Below are 18,811 nucleotides of genomic sequence, written 5' to 3'. Positions count from 1 at the left end.
ATCTTTTAGACATCTGTGCATTATGTAGTGCTATCCCTTGTTTCATTGCTGCTGTAATTTGTGTTTTTCTCTTTTTCTTGATCTGGTTTTCTAGATGTTTAAAGGTATTATTAATCTTCTAGATTAGAAACAACTTTGGCCTTTTTTTCCCCCCTCTGTCATTTGTCTTTTCTATTTGTTTGATTTCTTTGTTATTTGCTTCCTTCTACTAACTACAGATTTAATTTGCTTTCCTTTTCCTATCTTCTTAACTTGAAACTTAAATGATGGATTTGAGGCAACTTTTCTGATATGAGCATTGAAAACTATTTTTTCTCTCTAAGCTCTGAGCATTGAAAACTATTTTTTCTCTCTAAGCTCTGATTAACTGCCTTTAGCTGCCCTGCTTTCAGTGAATCAATTTTAGTATGTTGTATTTTTATTTTTATTCAGCCCAAAAATATAATCTAATTTATTTTGCGATTTCTTCCTAAACCTTTTTACTATTAGAAGACTATTGTTTTATTTTTCGATTTGGGGATATTATTAACATCATATGATTTATTTACAATTGTATTCTGCTGTGGTCAGATTTTGTAAGATTTTAGCCTTTTGGTTGTTTTGAATAGCTCAGAGAAAGACTACGTCTTCTATATTTTGGAATGTTCTGCTCTATAAATGTCAATGGCCAGGTGGTTTTTTAGTGTTATTCAGATCTACTGTATTCTTGCTGATTTTTTTTTCCTACTCCAATTCTTTTTTTTTTAATTTTATTTATTTTTCATTAAATCATAGCTGTGTACATTAATGCAATCATGGGGTACAATGTGCTGGTTTTATATACAATTTGAAATATTTTCATCAAACTGTTAACATAGCCTTCATGGCATTTTCTTAGTTATTGTGTAAGACATTTATATTCTACATTTAGTAAGTTTCACATGTACCCTGGTAAGATGCACTATAGGTGTGGTCCCACCAATCACCCTACCTCCACCCATCCTCCCCCCTCCTCTCTTGCTGATTTTTTTAATCTAGACATTTTATGAGATTGTAACTATGAAATTTGTCTATTTCTTCCTTTATTTTTGTCAGTTTTCGCTTTGTGTATTTTGAGATGATTATCATCATTATCATCCTTTGTGCTGTGGGTTCTTGGTATGTAATGTGTCTTTAATTTTTGGCTGTTTTCAACTGACCCCATATCTTCATTTTCAGTAGTTTTACTAAGATGTGCCTAGATATAATTCTCTTCATATTTATCAACATCGAGGTTGCTGAGCTTTCTGGATTTGTAACTTTGTCTTTATATCAAAGTTGTGAATTTGGGGGCCATATTGGTTCTCAGCTATTTTTCTTTCCTACACTTTTCTTCTTTTTAGAACTCTAGTCACTTGGAATTTACACTACTTTTATATATTGTTCTAGAGATCACTGAGGTGCATTTCCTTTTCTTAGTCATTTTTTCTTTGCTTTTCCAATTTGTCATTTGCTTTGTTTTCAAATTCATCATCCATTTTTTCTCCTGCTTTCCAAAATCTATTAAATCTATTCAATAAACTTTTTGTCACTTTAGATATTATACTTTTCAGTTCTAGATTTTCCATTCCATTCTTATTTTTACAATTTCCAGTTCTATGTCAAGAATCCCTCTCTGCTCATTGATTGACTATGTTTTCTTTGAAGATGTCTGTTTTAAAAAGGTTCTTGTCTGTTAATTCCAAAATGAATCATATTGGGCCCAACTTCTGTTGACTACTTTTCTCTAGACTATGGATCACTTTTTTCTGCTTAATTTTTTTGTAGTATATCTAGCAATTTCTTATTCTATGCTGGACATTGGGATGATGTGGTATAGACTCTGGGTTCTCTTATCTCCTGAAGAGTTGTATTTTGTTTTAGTAGACAGTTAACCTGATTCGATTCATGCTCTACATGAACGATTTTCAACTGGTATGCCATGGCATACTGATGTGCCATGAAAGGATCTTAGATGTGTTGAGAAAATTTTTAATGATCATTAATTAAATTATTTTTGAAATAAGTTCAAAGCAGAGTAAGTATATATATATATATATATATATTTTTTTTTTACTTCCTTTTTTTGATCAACACAATTTGAGTGTGCCATAGAAATTTAACTATAGTTTCAAGTATGCCATGAGATAAAGAAGGTGGAAAACACTGGTCTGAGCTTTGTCTCCATGCAGTTGGCTGAAGTCATTGCTCAGTAATCTCAGCCTTTCATCAGTGACCTGCCATCACTCTGCCTGGAGTCCACCTCATACATGCATAATTCAAAGTTCAACCAAGGATGCTGATGGAGTTAATTGTGGAGCCCCAGTCCCCACTCTTTGACTCCTGAAGCTCACGCAAGCAGTGCTTTGTCCTTGATCTTTTGCTCTCAGTGCTACCAGGATAGGGAGTTACCCCAGTTCACAAGCTATATAAGAGCAAATCTCGTCCAGTGCTGTTGGCTCCTTTCTAACAGGAGGGTTTACTCCTCTCCCATTTCCACCTCTTTTATGGTCCTCAAGAGCTTTTAAATCAATATTTTTTATGGTTTTTAAGGATTTATTATATGCAGGAAATGTAGTCCCATAAATGTTACTTCTCCATTATTGGAAGTGGAATTTTCTCTGATTTACTTTGTAATTGTTGAATTATAACCTCTATCTAACTTCTAAAAGCATGCATCTACATGTTTAATATAGTCTATTTCCTATAACCTTGTTTACTTGTATTGTGTTTTCAGAGGGAAAAAAGTACAAAGTCGCACATTTTAAAATAAAACAAGTAACTATTATATTATGAATTGAAAACTTAAAATGTTTTAGTGCCAGGTACTATGTTATGTTTTTCACACGTTGTCTCATTTAATACCCAAAAGTAATAATTAGTACTGCCCTACTGTGTAAATAAAGGCCATACAGAACTGATCCTTAGAGAGATAACTTACCAAGGTCACCTAGCTAACAAATTTGGGATTAGAATTTAGTATAGTCTGCTAAGCACAGATACTTTGTCTCTGGACTGGAATGGTCAAGGAATTTTTTTAAATATAAAACTTATTTTTAAAGTATGGGAGTATATTTATATACTGATTAGAAGGAGCTTATAGAGAACCAGATGTTTGATATTTATAAAGAGCAACATGATAACTGATGGAGCAAGTCCCAGAGGTGACATGAGACAGTGAAGTTAATTGCTGAAGGAAAAGTTTCATATTGAACAGATGGAAACCTTTCTCCCTTCGACTGAAGGGAAGGACATACGGGTTGGTGTGGCTATATGAAAGTTTATGGGAGGAGATAGAATGCTGGGTGGAGAGGTGAGTTAGTGTGAATTTTCTTGATAGTATCAGAATCGTGGCATGTTTGAGAGTCAGGTGAGGGGTCCTTGGATGAAGATTTAGAGAAAGGGGCAGAGGTTTGAAACATTCCCTGTAGTAAATGGTAGAGGAAGCTGAACAAAGTCAGATAGAATGATGAGTGGTAGGGCTCAGAGGTTAATTGAGTTTGGAGCCATGTCTTTGTAGATGCATCAATTATGAGGTTTCCTCTGTGCTCTGCTGTCTGTGGTAGGATTTAAAAAGACATGTATTAGTCTGAGACAGGATTTACAAAGGACGAATGATAGAAAGACAAAGATACAAAAGAATTATGGGTGCTTTTACAGTAGTTTAGTTTTCTGTATGAATAGCTGAGATTAGTAGTTGCTCTCCATTTGCAATTCTTTCTTCAATTAGATTCTGAGGTTTAGGATAAGAATTTTTCCAAAAATGAAATATGACATAGTGAAGAATTACTATGGGCAAAATGTGCAATATGGTAGGAAACCTTGAGACAAGTAGAACCTAGAATGAATGCCATGATTCTGATACTCATTAGCTGGGAAATCACGAACATGGCCTCTAGTTAGCTGTTTTCTAAAAGGAAGGTAGCTCTTAAGATTCTATACCTCCGGAGGTAAATTATGAAACTCATATTTTTAAAATAAACTGAAAATTGACCTAGTTTGTGCTTTTTCTTACATTGCTATACAGTGTGTTTTCTTTTGTTGGGATTAATATTGTAATATCCAGCAAAAAGACCCCTAACTGTCTCAGGCTGAGTCCCCACATGTCTCAACCACCCCCCCAGCAAAATCCAGGAACAGGTTTCAGAATAGAATAAGGAAGTTCCTGAAAACTCCTAGCCACAGGTAAAATAATGGTGAAAGCTTACTCAAGTTTAGTTTCCCAAGCTAAATTTGTCCCGATGCCAACTGCCACGATGTACTCTGTAACCCTGTCCCTGACCTAACTGGCCATTTTCTGCTTCTGTGCTCACTTCCCTTCTTGCCAACACAGCACAAAAATGGTATAAAAATGAACCTGCTCCTCATTTCGAGGCTGTTTGGGACAGCGACCTGCATGTACAGCTGTAATAAATCACTGCGGTCCCCTGTGCAGGTATAATAAATCACCATCTGATTTATACCTGAAGTGGGGTCCAAGTTTTTCTTACAGGTGGCACATGAGTACAACAATGTAATTTAAATTTAAATTTTGTGTATGTCTTTTAATAGCAGTCTGTCATTGTAGTTCAGAAAAGTTAATTGTGCTTTAGTCAATAAGTTAAATTTTCTACAAGTGTAAAATATTCATGTAAATATAGTATATGACCTCACTAGTGTTACTCAAATCTTACCTAATCTACTTATGAAGTAACCCCCAAATTTTCATACAGTAGGATAGAGTATATGAGGTCTGACAATTAAGTTCACGCACTTATCCTAGAGAGAGTGTTACATGCTCATTGCTGAATATCACTCCAGTCATCTTCAAAACACTCCCCTTGGGAAGCTGTGCGTGGATGATGGTGCCTAGTCCCCTCCTCAAAGCAATTTTGGAACTCTTTCCGGAATGACCATGAGAGCTGCCATATAACACACAAAACACGCAACAACAATGCCCACTACAACAATGAACAAACATGAACACTACTCAGCAGGACACTGCTATACATGAACCCAAACACAGCTGTGAGACACTAGTGGACCAAGGTTATGAAACCTTCCCAAGTTGTTTATACTGTGCTGCCAATGAACGCACGTGGTGACAAGTTTGCAAACTTAATTGTAAGACCTCGTATGATGGCAGCTCTGATGGTCTATCCCAATGCTATTCAGCGACTGTTCATGAAAGCCAGAAGCATCATATCTCTGAACTCTAGTTGGGCTGCATGAGCCATTTTTTCCTTTTAGTCCCACAACTGTTTCTGATAGGGGGATGGGACAGTGGATTTTCACAACAGGGTAAGGAACTGGAGCACATCCTCACACCTGAGATCACAAGAGTGTTTTCTCCCTCTGTTATTGTTGATCAAAATCTGATTTAAATAAGCACTGACTGTCTTGAGAGGACATTTGTGTCTAACACCTGGAGGAGAATAAAAATCCTTTCCGTGTCTTTAATCAGGTAAAGCTACTCTAACCTCTGAAACCCTAAAGCCCTTCCCTTTATTCACCACCAGAGGAATGTTTCCCTAGTGGGTGGGTGAGGTGTTCTGGGCCAGCCTGGCTGCTACATCCTGGCTCCAGGTGTGCCCCTTGTCCTTCATGAGCCCCTGGTGATGGCTGTTCCCCTGGAGAGAAGTGAGAAACCTGCAGTTACTGTTAGAGTAGTGTAGCTGTAAGGCTGCTCGTGTACCCAGAAAGGGCATCAGTATTAGGAAGTTTGTTGCTTCTGTGGAACTATGTTAATTTAATTCATTCATGCATTCAGCAATTAAGTACCACCATGTGCTGGTGTTATCCTTCTGGGTCTTGCAGACACAGTCCCTGCCTTCATGAGGTCGCCTTCTAATGGGGGCTTTCAGGTACTAAGGGTACTAACAAACACAGGGTGGGAGGGGCTGTTATTTTCAGTGGTTGATGAGGGCAGGCTCACCATAAAGGGGACAGTTAAGTAGGGGCCTGAAGGAAATAAAGGAGCCAGCCTCTTTTAATGTTGGGTGCTTCTGTGCATATTAGAAAACCCCATCTAGACAGATTAAAGGTTTTTAAAGGCTCCCTCTCTCTCTAGGTTGATCCATTGGTGCTGTCTCTGGGAAGCACCAATCTGAGGGGCCTGTCCTTTCCTTCACAGCACCTTTTGCTGAAGGAAAATGCATCCCTCTCTCTAGGCAGATGAAGCCCCATTCTTGGGCCAACAATGGGGAGGGAAGGAGTTTTGCCCGCACCCATCCTGCTGGTCACTCTCATGCAGTGCACACACTGCTAAGCACAGGGGCTCTGCCAGGGTGTGTAGGGGGATTCTAGGTAGAGAGGGCAGCAAGGTCAGTGACCCTGAAGCATGACCATGTTCAAGGAACACCAAGGAGGCCAATGCAGCTGCCCCGAGCTAGCAGGAGACAAGGTCTCACTTTGGTCTACCAATACTGATTATAGTTTAATGTGATTCTTTAGGTCTTGACGTTGTCAAAGAACGTTCACATATGATTTTGTAGGATTTCTCCAACCCATGATAAGAAGCTAAGAAGTTACATTACTTAGCGAAGTAATAAAATTATAAAATATAGGGGTTTCAAATTTAATGGCAGTCTTCTGTTTTTGTAGTAAGCTGCAGCTCAGACATTAGTTCATAATTTTAAAGTGCTCAAACTTTTTTACATCTCAAGCTCCCTTGCAGAGCTCTATTTTTATGGAAACAGACCTTTCTGAACTCTGTGCTGTGATTTGAAGCATCCAATTATGGTTCTCTTTTTCTGTATTTAACTTTAATAGATTAAGAAATTCTCTATTGTAATTTAGATGTTTTCCATAAAACCATTTACATCTTTTCTCATCTTAATGGGTCTTTGAAATATTATCACAACAGTCTTGAGAATGTGGCATTTTCGCTAACCCAAAGCATGTAATTGCCAGAAGATTAATAAAAATCTCACAGAAAGCACTTCTTTGATGAAAAGAAAATTCTGCGTATTAATCGGGGTTTTCCTGTGAATTTCTTCTAGCTGGAAATGGAAAAGCTTCAGCTACAAGCCCTGGAGCAAGAGCACAAGAAGCTGGCAGCCCGCCTGGAGGAGGAGCGGGGCAAAAACAAGCAGGTGGTCCTGATGCTGGTCAAGGAGTGTAAACAGCTCTCGGGCAGGGTCCTAGGGGAGGCCCAGAAGCTAGAGGACGTCATGGCCAAGCTGGAAGAGGAGAAGAAAAGGACGAATGAATTACAAGAGGAGCTCTCGGCCGAAAAACGAAGAAGCACAGAAATGGAAGCTCAGATGGAAAAACAGCTCTCAGAGTTTGATACCGAACGGGAACAGCTTCGAGCCAAGTTGAGCCGAGAGGAAGCGCACGCCACGGACCTCAAAGAGGAGGTAGACAAGATGAAGAAAGTGATCGAGCAGCTGAAAAGGGGAGGTGACAGCAAGCCAGGCCTCTCTCTCCCACGGAAGACAAAGGACAGGCGTTTGGTTTCCGTGTCTGTGGGGACAGAAGGGCCTCCCACGAGGTCTGTGGCCTGCCAGACAGACCTGACTGTGGAAAGCGCTGAGCACGTGAAGAAGTCGCCTTTGACTGCTCCTGTCAAGCCCTCCTCGGGCAGCCCCCACGTCTCTGGGAAAGGGAGCGTGGGCAGACCAGGTGTGGACAGGCAGGCGTCCCACGGTGACTTGAGCGGCTCTTCCCTCCCCACTCTCCCGCCTCCCAGTGCAAACAGAATCGAGGAGAACGGACCGAGCCAGGGCTCCACGCCGGGCGCTGCCCCGGGCACCGCCCCTGCCTGCACACAGAGCCCGGGCGCAGCCCCGCAGGGTTCCCACTCACCGTGCACCCCCGCGCCCCCGCACCCCGGCCTGAACCCGCGGGTCCAGGCAGCTAGATTTCGATTTCAGGGCAATGCTAATGACCCCGACCAAAACGGAAATACCACCCCAAGTCCTCCATCAAGAGACGTCTCTCCGACAAGTCGTGACAACCTCGTGGCCAAACAGCTAGCTCGGAATACTGTGACCCAAGCACTGTCGAGATTTACCAGCCCTCCAGCGGGTGCTGCCCCAAGGCCAGGAGCGTCCCCCACTGGGGACGGGGGCGCCTACCCTCCAGTGGGGCGGACCAGTGTAAAGACTCCCGGTGTAGCAAGAGTCGACCGAGGAAATCCTCCTCCTATCCCTCCAAAAAAGCCAGGCCTCTCCCAAACTCCTTCTCCACCACACCCCCAAATCAAGGTTCTTATGGATAGCAGCAGGGCCTCCAATGCAGGGGCCAAAGTTGATAGCAAAACTGTGGCTTCATCTCCTCCGAGCTTGCCACAAGGGAGCAGGGTAATAAATGAGGAGAACCTCCCTAAATCGTCCTCCCCTCAGCTGCCACCAAAACCATCCATAGATTTAACTGTGGCACCTGCAGGCTGTGCCGTTTCAGCCCTGGCCACGTCTCAGGTGGGTGCCTGGCCTGCTGAAACCCCTGGACTGAACCACCCTGCATGTTCAGACAGTTCCCTTGTCATTCCTACCACCACTGCCTTTTGCTCTTCCATAAACCCCGTTAGTGCCTCATCCTGTAGACCAGGTGCCTCAGACAGCCTCCTGGTAACAGCATCAGGTAAAGGGATTGAAATATTTTACCCTTATTTAAAGAATGTGGCCTGTCCTCTCACTTGCCTTAATTTTCTTTCACATTGCCTTGAAACTGTTTTTTTTTTTTTTTTTTTAATTTGATACTTCTCACTTCCCCCTTTCCCCGTTTCTTTCCTCTCTTTTTTCATATTTTTCTTTAAGGACTCCAGGGTATGGTGATTCATCTTGCTTCTACAAACTGCAGTTTCATTATGTTCAGTGCTTTCTTCCTTTAACCTGAAAATAGGGGCTTGAAGCAGATGGAGAGCATCAATTTAAAGAGACTAAAACATTTCCATGGGAGGAAAGAGTATTCCTTCCCATCAAATATTTATCTCACAAATTCTCAGTATCAGTGAGTTATCAGTTAGAATGTGCTCACTTCTATCCTTTTGAGATGAAATTAAAAACTTCGAATTAGTTATCAAATTAATTAGTTTTGTTCTATGATTTGGGATAGTCTAAGTTTTAATATTGGTTTGGTGTTAAGGTTTTTTTTTTTTTTTTACCCTCAAAAATAGAGTGTGAATATAAATCTGTGTTCTAAGTTTAGTTTATTTCAAAAGCTTCATACCCTCTTTAGAGCCATCATCTTGCAACAATTGAGCACAGATGGGTAACCTGGCATGGGGACTGCGTTACAGAAGGTTTCCATTTCAGATGTGGCTTAGGAAGTCACTGAATCTGGGACTCTTGAACAAAGAACTGGTTTTTTTCCCCTTCTGTGATACAGCGCTAGAGGAAGCATTGTTTTCTTTTTTTATTGACGTGATTGGATTAGTTCACTGAGCAAATATGACTTTAAAATAGTGTGAGAGTGCCAAAGTTCTGATAAAACTTAGAAGTCTCTTACCATGGGAACTTACTGATTAATAGAGACTTTTAGTTCCAATGGGAGGGAACTTTAAAAATTAAAGGTAGGTTTGAATAATGTTACGTTATTAGAAGGGAGAGTGGGAATGAGAAAAACAGCACCATACCTGCTAATTATCAAGTAATGAAAACAGCACCATACCTGCTAATTATCAAGTAATGAAAGGACTTATCTGTCTAATTATAAGCTGTCTCCTTGAAAGTAAGCCCTTTGAGAGGCTGTATCCATATTTTGAGGGGCAAAATTGAGAATTGGAAACTGTGGATTTTGACATTAGATCTGCTTTGAAATCTAATCTTTGCCATTTATAACTGTGTGCTTTTGGTGTCTTTTCTTGAACTGAGCAAGATTTTTCTTCCTTTCTATAGAGCTTATGCTACTCATGTGGGGGAAGGGAGGTATTAGGATCAGATGCTATAATGTGAGAGCAATGCATTTACCTTAGAACAACAACAATGCAAGTGATCGCTAAATACAGATGATTTTGCTGCTTCAGTGATACTGTTACTTAAAGCATTTTTGAGAATTTGCTTCAGAATTGACTTTACTGTTTATTTTGTGATGTCATTACAGGCCTTCAGCTTTCCATATTTTTGATCCAAAACGGTTTATGTGAGCTGGACAGCCCTTCTTATGAATTAAAATGATGTTAGTAATTTGTTACAAATTAAATCCACCCCCAAAGAAGAATTTTTGCTTCCATTCAGGAGAATCAGAGAAAGTCCTATAGATCTTTGGGCAGCCACAAAACACAAGTTCCAAAAATGTTTGGAGGAGGGGGAGGGATAGTAACGTAAATGCATAGACCACAAAATAGAATCTTTACAGGAGATAGAAATGTTGTCAAATTGAAAAATACAAAGCCATCTTTACTTTCCCTCTCTTGAGACTTTGCCAGCTATTGCCTTGGCCATTACTGTGGTCCAGAGTCCAGCTGCAAATACCCTTTGGTTTCAGCAGAGAAGACTTAAAACCAAGATCTGTGACTGAGAAGCATTTTGTCAGCAGGATTTTAAGTTAAATTTTAAAATGGAGAATTCCTAATCTATTGTATATATATATATATTCACCAGAATGACCTGCTTAAGATACAGTGGAATTTTTAAAAAAGATGTTCCTTGCTTATGTCTGGAGAACAAAAGACAGTATAAATAGAAGGCCAAAGAAAGAGTAGGCTCTGCAGACGTGGAAGCTGGTTTCTTATATTCTATTCTCTGATTTTTTGCAATTTGGCCAAGGTGTTCTCAGAACTGCAGGATCACCTTTGGTAGAATAACACCTTTGGTAGGATTCCCATTGTTTGATTCTAAGACTGGGCTTATAAGGGCAGACTGTAGGCATTGGAGGTCCCCAGTCCTTCAGCAGGTGTTCAATGAGCAACGAGGCTATTCAGGGAAGGGAGATGTTATTACACTTATGTAACGGGGACATATAACTATATAACTCAATTACGTATGTAGGTCAGCCCGAACTTGCCAAAGGAGATGTAGGATTTCAGCTGCTTTTCATTTGGGTTGCCCCTGTTTTTTGCCAGCGTGACCAGGGTGCACCAGCCCTCCTCCATCCTGCTTCCTAACCTGTCTCTGCCTGGGTGACCTTGTGCCTCTCCAGGTCATGAACCCACTGAAGGGTATTAACCTTCCCAGTAGCCACTAATAACCACTGTGGTTGCCAAGAGCAGAGCCTGGGGAAAGAGGACATCTGCCAGATACTTGGCAGACATCTACTCCAATGTCAGTGATCAAGTGAGCACAAGATGGAGTGTAAAAAGGCAGGATTAGTCTATTCCTGTTCCTTTCTAGGTATCACCCTAGGGAACAAATTCATTCTGAACCATTAGCTTTTTTATTTAAAAATGAAAGCATTGAATCCCCCCCCCAAATAATAGTAATACTTACAAACAAAAAAGATTTCTTAAACTCACCTGATGAATTTTCAAATAGTTCACTACCTATCCCTCTCTTGAAAACCACTAGATCCATAATCTTTCAAGTTCTAAAATCCTGTATTAACATGTCAGCTTATACTTATGACAACAATTAAGCCTGAATTAAAGCACCAAGGAGACTTAGAATGATAGAAGTTACCATTTCTATGAATTGCATTATCAGTTACCAAAACTCTATTAGCAACTTTTGTGGCCAAATGTTATATTTTTAAATAATGTTCTAAATTTTAAATGAATTAGACTTTCATATTCCCCCTGTACTTGTCAAATGAACATGTTTCAAATGGACAGAAGCCTAAACTGAAAATCAGGCAACTGAGTTTCCATACTCTTGGACTTTTCTTTTTTTCTGTTTTTTTTTTTTTTTAATTTGATGCCTTTTATTTAATTTGGTTCATACTTTTTCCCTTAAACATACTTCTAAAAAATTTATTCTTCACGTATGATTGGCTTAAAGGCAAATCAGAAAATAAGAATGATCTGGCTATGACATTAACCTTCTCTACCCTCTGAGGCTGATGCTGGAAGCTGTTCTCAACACCCCTCCCTCTGCCATTGCACGTTTGGTCTGGTCTGTCCCCTTCCTCATGGCATGTCATGCAAGATGCTCACCTTTACTAATGTTTGCATATGACACTGCACAGCTGAATGACCTTTGACTGACATCATTAGAGTAGTTGTATGGATACAGGTCTGTTCTGTCATTATTTGACCCTTACTTAACCAGTGAACTAAACATTACCATTTTTATCATTTTTGGGAATTTTAGATGAACAATATGGTCTCATGGGGGAAGTTTGATTTTTATCTTATATTTATGGCAGGACTTATTCAAATAATTGAAGTTTTTCTGTACTAGAGAAAATTAGAAATGATAGGGAAAATGCACAATTTATTTAAAGTTTAACAATATTTATAAAGTAGTTTTCTTTTGTAAATATTTTAAAAATATATTGTGGTTCTCCAAGAAAATAAGGAAACCAGTATATCTCCAATAGTTCTATATAAGAGAGAGAGAACTATAGGATTTTGGGATGGTCTTAAGACTGAGATAAAAGCTTGAATGAAATATTTCATTTTTCAGATAACATTAAAAATAGGGTTTTCCAGGAAATTATAGCCATAATTGGATATTTCCATGTAAAACAGTTGAAAAATATATTTATATTTAAATTGTCCTCCCCTCCAAGCCTAGAATTGTGAATAAAAAAAAAAAGATACATGAAAACAAATGCCAAAAGAATAGCAAACCATTTAATAATATACATTTGTTGGGGCCAGGCATGGTAGCCTGTAATCCCAGCACTTTGGGAGGCTGAGGTGGGAGGATGGTTTGTGGTCAAGAGTTTGAAACCAACCCTGACCAATATAGCAAGAACCTGTCTCTAAAAAAAAAAAGAAAATTAGCCAAGCCTTGTGATGTGCACCTGTATCTCCAGCTGTTAGGGAGCCTGAGGCAGGAGGATCACTGGAGCCCAGGGATTTGAAGTTACAGTGAGCTTTGATCGTGCCACTGCACTCCAGCCTACATGACAGAACAGACCCCTTCCCTTCAAAAAAAAAAAAAAATGTATATATGTGTGTGTGTGTGTGTGTGTGTGTGTTGGTATTCATAAAAGAATATCAATCCAGACCCCTTGGATGAGACTAAAGAGAGAGAGTGGGTGGGAGAGAGGCTAGGATTTCCTCCAGTTTCACAGAGGACAATACTGTGATGCCTTCATATTGCCTGTTTGCTTTGCAGTCAAGGTTTTGTACCTTGGTGTTTATAATTTCTCTGTTTATCTTTCATTTCTAATAAGTACTGATTTAATTTTTGTGGGCCTGTTTTTTTGTTTGTTTGTTTTTAAGAAAATACAAAAGGTAAAATGTACCAGAGAGGAGCCTTCTTGTAAGTATGAAGTAAAAATATTACTTTTGTAAGAAGAGCTAATGAATATCAATGGAAAAATATTGTAAAGTTTAGATAAATATTGACTGTTATAAGGATTTTAATTTCGTGTGTCACTGTGGTCCTAGTAGGATAAAATGATGTTATGCATTAATGCAAATAGTTGATTATGAGGATATATTCAGTTTTAATAAGCAGTGTAGTTTCATTTGCACAATTGGCTTTGTTTGTTTTGTTAAATAAAGAATTTAAAACATACTGAGAAATTCCTTTGATACCCTTTTAATATTTATTAAAATAATTTAAGACCAAAAATTTAGAATTTAATCATAAGAACTGAGTATTACATATTAATATGATACCCACTTACCTAGAATATTTTCCTGATATCAGTGTACAGGGAATATAAAATATCTTTATGATATCAGTGTACAGGGAATATAAAATATCCATTGTATTTTACTAAAAAGACATTACCATATTTATATAGAAAATGTGCCTGAGGACTGAATATGTATATATATGCATAATAACTTTATGTAGAGGTATTAGGACTCTGTAAGGAAAAAAGGAAAATGACTTATTTTGAAAGTTCACTGTACTTAAGCCTAAAATACACAAATACTTCTAATCACAGTAAATAAACATTTTTACTTTACTATTTTCACAGCCTTTTGATCAAGGAAGAATTCAGAAAATTTCCCATGCTATATGCAGCCGACTTCACATATTTAACAGATTCTCTTCCAAAGCTGCTAAATACTGATGAAAAATACCTAACTATGATAACTTATGATTTTTGTTAAAGCTACATAGTAGAAGGTTCTGTTTTGTTGGCTCATTAAAAATTGGTTATGAATATTATAAAGATGGCCAGATGATACAGTCTTCAAAATTATGTGTTGAGTATTTGTGCTACTGTATTCTAGATCCAATTACATCTGTTGTATTTCTATTAGCTTTTAATACCGACTACTAGTTAGCCTCCATTATTTTTATTCCCAAATAAGTGAATTCAAGGAATATAATTAGACTCCTTGACAATATTTGGTCCATTTTAATATTTCTGTAAATGGGTTATGTAAAATTTATAGTTCGGTACCTTTGAAACATTGTTGCAAAAAAATCAGTGTTTCTTTCAATCATCTAATACCTAATCGCAGTTTACTTTCTCAGATTGATATTGAAATGGAGAAACTTTTATATAATTTTAAAATTCAAATTGTTTTGAAATTCTCAAGAGGAATTTGAACTTTTAAAATGAGACAGCCATCTTAGTTTCCTAAAACCAGTCACCACTTTAACACTTATCTGTACAAGACTGACAACTAAAAAGAATTTGTCACCATGTTATGTTAATTTAGTAATCAGCAGATATAAGTTCTGAAATAACAGTATAGATTTCATGCTAAGTAAATATTAACAGATTGATCATGTTAGAAATTACATAATCCTCTAGGGATACGGGTCCATGTGTCTGTTGTGTGTGCATAATTCAAAAAGGAAGGGGTAATATCTATCTCTTGCCCTTGCTCCTACTTTCTAACAAGGGTCACTTTAACCTACAGGCTGGTCACCCTCCCTAACCCCTTTGCTAATGAGTGGTGGTCCTGCCCCCCTGGCTGGCAGGCCCACCCTTCTTCAGCAAGCTGCTGCCCAGGGAAATGTCACTTTATTATCAATGCTGCTTAATGAAGAAGGACTGGACATTAATTACTCCTGTGAAGATGGCCATTCTGCCTTGTATTCTGCTGCTAAGAATGGACATACAGGTAGGAATGGAGAGAACTTACTATCTCACATGCTTGTGAAAGGATGGAAAGTCAAGAGCATTTACAACCATTTTTATGAGAAAAAGGTTTGTTTTGGTTTCAATTTTCTCTTACGAGCAACAGTGGATACCTTTTTGTTACATGGGATTTAGAGTTTTTGTAAACAATTAAAAAATCCAAATTGTACAGTTCCTTAAATTAAAATTTTACTGCAGCTGGAAAAAAGCAATCTTTGTTTTATACACCGTGAAACGTCTTCTGCATGTAGAAATTTGGGGTCTAGTCATTGTGAGACACATTTTAGAATAAAGCCCTCCATGTGCCATCATTTTGGTCAGGACAAAATAGCCCTAATTTGTCTGTTAGAAATACCTGATGTGTCAAAGCATCAGGGCTTTTATGCTTTGTGCCGCAGAGAGGGAAAGTTTTAGTAGTTAGAAAAGGTCATGGGTCTAAAATTGTTCTGTAGTTGGAACAATTTATAGTTGCTGGATTTTTTTTTAAGAGAACTGAGAAGTTATATAACTATAAAAAGTGTATCAATGAAAGCTGGGAATTATTCTGGTTTTTTAAAATGCTAATCCTGTAGTCAAAAATACCAAAACATATGGTAGTACAGAAAAAGATGATTTGACCGCCAATGCAAAGTCAAATAGCATTACATATATGTGAGCCACATGATTGTCAATTAATTCAAAGAAATGGAGGATTCTAGTGATCTGAGATAGCTCATTATTTTTAAAGTACTTTAGAATTCCTTCTACTTCATAACACTGTAGAGATTTTCTGTAACATAGAGGAATCTGTTAAGTAACATGAGAAATGGGACGTCTGGATGATTTTTATGCCTGCATGGGGTGACTTTCTGTGGACCTTCCTTTGTCCTCATTCATCTAGTAAAGTATAGGACAGCCACCATACAAAATGATTTTAAAGATTTAACATAAAATCAGAATTTAATGAAATAAAAAGAATAGCATTTCAATTTGGTAAATGAATTTGGTTCTCCATCCAAGAACATTACTTTCTGGGGTAGGCTGGTGGAAAAGTCTGGTAAAACATTTTCTGGCACACACATGACTTTCCTTTTACCCATCAGCAACTTTTCCCAAAGCCCGTGTTGGTGATGCTGGGGTCTTATAGTATTATAATCACAGTTGGTGATGCTGGGGCATTATAGTATTATAATCATTGGAAAGAGAGGCTGCTTTCTCTGTAAGATAGAAAAATAGTCTGCAGAGTTCATGTCCATCATGGTGGAATTGTCAGATTAACTGTGCAGGGGACAGGCCCTTTGGGTTTAAAGTCCGTCTACAGATTGTATGGGATTTGGCTCATCCTGACTCCACATGGGGAATTTACATGGCTTTCTATTAAAATCTGTAGACTGTGTGAGATTGCTGCTGAATGCAGAAGCCCAAGTCAATGCTGCTGATAAAAATGGCTTCACACCCTTGTGTGCTGCAGCTGCTCAGGGACATTTCGAGTAAGTGATGCTCTTAATTCTTTTTTCCCCTCATACAAGGAGCCTCTTTTTATAATTTGCACAGATATTTTAGTGCTGGCTGAATGTGTAAACTAGTGCTTAAAATCTATTGGCAAATAGATTCACTGAGTGTAGTTAGTGTTTGAGGGATTTGAATGCGAAGTAGGATCCTAAATTTTCTCTTCTTACTAATAGGTAAGTATGTCTGAGGGGAGCGAAGAAGAGTGCCAGGCTGGATCCCAACCGCACGGAAGGAATGTCAGGAGATAAGGGGCTGCTGAGAAGTTTGTTTACTATTTTCTACCACTCCATGCTTCCCCAAATCTTTTTTACTTACGATGGTATTAATATAAAGCACAGAATTATATTGTTCACAGTAACCTTAACTTCCAGCCAGGCACAGTGGCTCACACCTGTAATCGAGACTCTCTGGGAGGCCAAGGCATGCGGATTGCTTGAAGTCAGGAGTGTGAGACCAGCCTGTGCAAGAGCGAGACCCTGTCTCTACTTAAAATAGAAAAACTAGCCACTGACCGGGTATTACAGCTCACGCCTAGAGTCCCATCTACTCAGCAGGAGGTTGAGGCAAGAGGATTACTCAAGCCCAAGAGTTTGAGGTTGCTGTGAACTATGATGATGCCACAGCACTCAACCCAAGGTGATAGAGTGAGCCTGTGTCTAAAAAAAAAGAAAAAAGATAAAAACCTTCCCAGTGGTAGTGGTAATTTATTCAGTTTAAATCCTAATTATTCATCTTGCTTTACTATTTAAAAAATGTGAAGCAGGAATTTTATATGCTGAAAATAGTTGGAGCTGAGCATAAAACCAAAGAAAGCTCTTAATTTAACTACTGATTTCTTCCGGAGCTTACTAAGTGAGATATAAGGATGACTTTGTAAAATTAAAAGTCATATTTTAATAATAGAAAAATAGCTTTCTTTGCCCGTGCTGAAATGGCAGGTTGTGGGGAATGCAAGCTGTTTTCAAATTTTAAATCCAACTGTCCTGATAGAAACTTGTAAAAATAATTTCAGAATTTTTTTTAACAAATTATAAAATTCTTGAAATATGAGTTTTAAGGTCTATATCAATGTTGTCACCACAAGTGTACATTTTGAAAGATGTAAAAAGCATTTCTACGTCTTTACGTGCTCTGTGTCTCTAATAGACGCCTTATTACCCTGAGTTTGTTATTCAGAACCATAGATACTGACTTTGCTGTTACTTTTTCATTATATCCTGAGTCCTCCCAAAAGGGATTTCTCTTTCAGGGCTATGCTTCCTCCTTTGGCTGTCATTGGGCAATCTGTAGGCCCACGTGCTTGGAGAGTATAACAGTTCCAGGAATGGATAGCTTTGCAAAAAGGAAGAAGCCCGGGGAAATCCAGGGATCAATTAATTTAAATGTGTATGACACACATATATGTCATGTCACTTACTTTAAAATACATGTATTAAATGTCAATCACACACTGCTGAGTAAAACTAAGAAAAAATATACATCTGAGTCAAAACAAGATGAAGTGAATTGCTTAATTTGATTATGATTAGCCCTCTTTTCAAAGTTTATACTCAATGATTATAATTGTACAAATTTGGAGCGGCACCTGTGGCTCAAAGGATTAGGGCGCTGGCCCCATATACTGGAGGTGACGGGTTCAAACCCAGCCCCAGCCAAAAAACTGCAAAAGAAAAAAAATGATTTTATAATTGTACAAATTCAAGTCTGGACATTTCTTAAATGTAGTGAAGTCTTGACTTTATCTCATTTCTTGCTTCCTTGATTCTCAGGCCAGTGACTTTCTGCCTAGCTGTCTTTTTCCTCATCAACCAGCCCTCCTTCAGGAGACAGGACAACCTCTGCTGTCTTTTCTCCCCACGGCAACCCCTTTCTCAGCCTCTCTGCTGCCTTTTATAGAGCAGGCACATGGTGCCCTGCTGTCTATGCTATTTATAATTATTTCATTTTCTCAAGTGAAAATCTCAGGATGACTCAGCAGCCTGACTATTCTTCAAGGTTCCAACACTATTGAACCTAAATAACATGTATATATCAAGTACATTTAAACCCTTACATCCCAATAAGTTAACATAGTCAAAGGACTCCACTTTTACAAGTTGGTTTGAAGAACTGTCACAAACCAGCTATTAGCCCTTGATCAGACCTACTATTTTAAATCTTCATGAGAGTAATTACATTTTGTTATTAAATTATATTTTCTGGCCTTATCAAAAAAATAATATTTCTATAATAAGATCCATAG

The 18,811-nt window shown here is 38.4% G+C and overlaps 1 protein-coding gene across 3 annotated transcripts in view; it reads left to right on the top strand.

Annotated features, from left to right (window-relative positions):
* The window catches only part of CTTNBP2 (cortactin binding protein 2), a 167,811-nt gene that overhangs the window by 76,104 nt on the left and 72,896 nt on the right, over nucleotides 1-18,811 (top strand). The window contains exons 4-6 of one of the 3 annotated variants that reach the window (XM_053553629.1): nucleotides 6,978-8,562; nucleotides 14,858-15,061; nucleotides 16,448-16,547. In XM_053553629.1, coding sequence (XP_053409604.1) covers nucleotides 6,978-8,562; nucleotides 14,858-15,061; nucleotides 16,448-16,547 — 1,889 coding nt within the window. Of the gene's footprint in view, nucleotides 1-6,977; nucleotides 8,563-13,085; nucleotides 13,290-14,857; nucleotides 15,062-16,447; nucleotides 16,548-18,811 lie in introns of those variants that run through there. The other 2 variants (XM_053553630.1, XM_053553631.1) reach the window with 2 other exon arrangements.

Source organism: Nycticebus coucang, chromosome 11 (genome assembly GCF_027406575.1).
Source record: "Nycticebus coucang isolate mNycCou1 chromosome 11, mNycCou1.pri, whole genome shotgun sequence".
NCBI lineage: Eukaryota > Metazoa > Chordata > Mammalia > Primates > Lorisidae > Nycticebus > Nycticebus coucang.
Note: the sequence above shows the minus strand (reverse complement) of the source record. Positions and strands in the feature narration are given on the sequence as shown.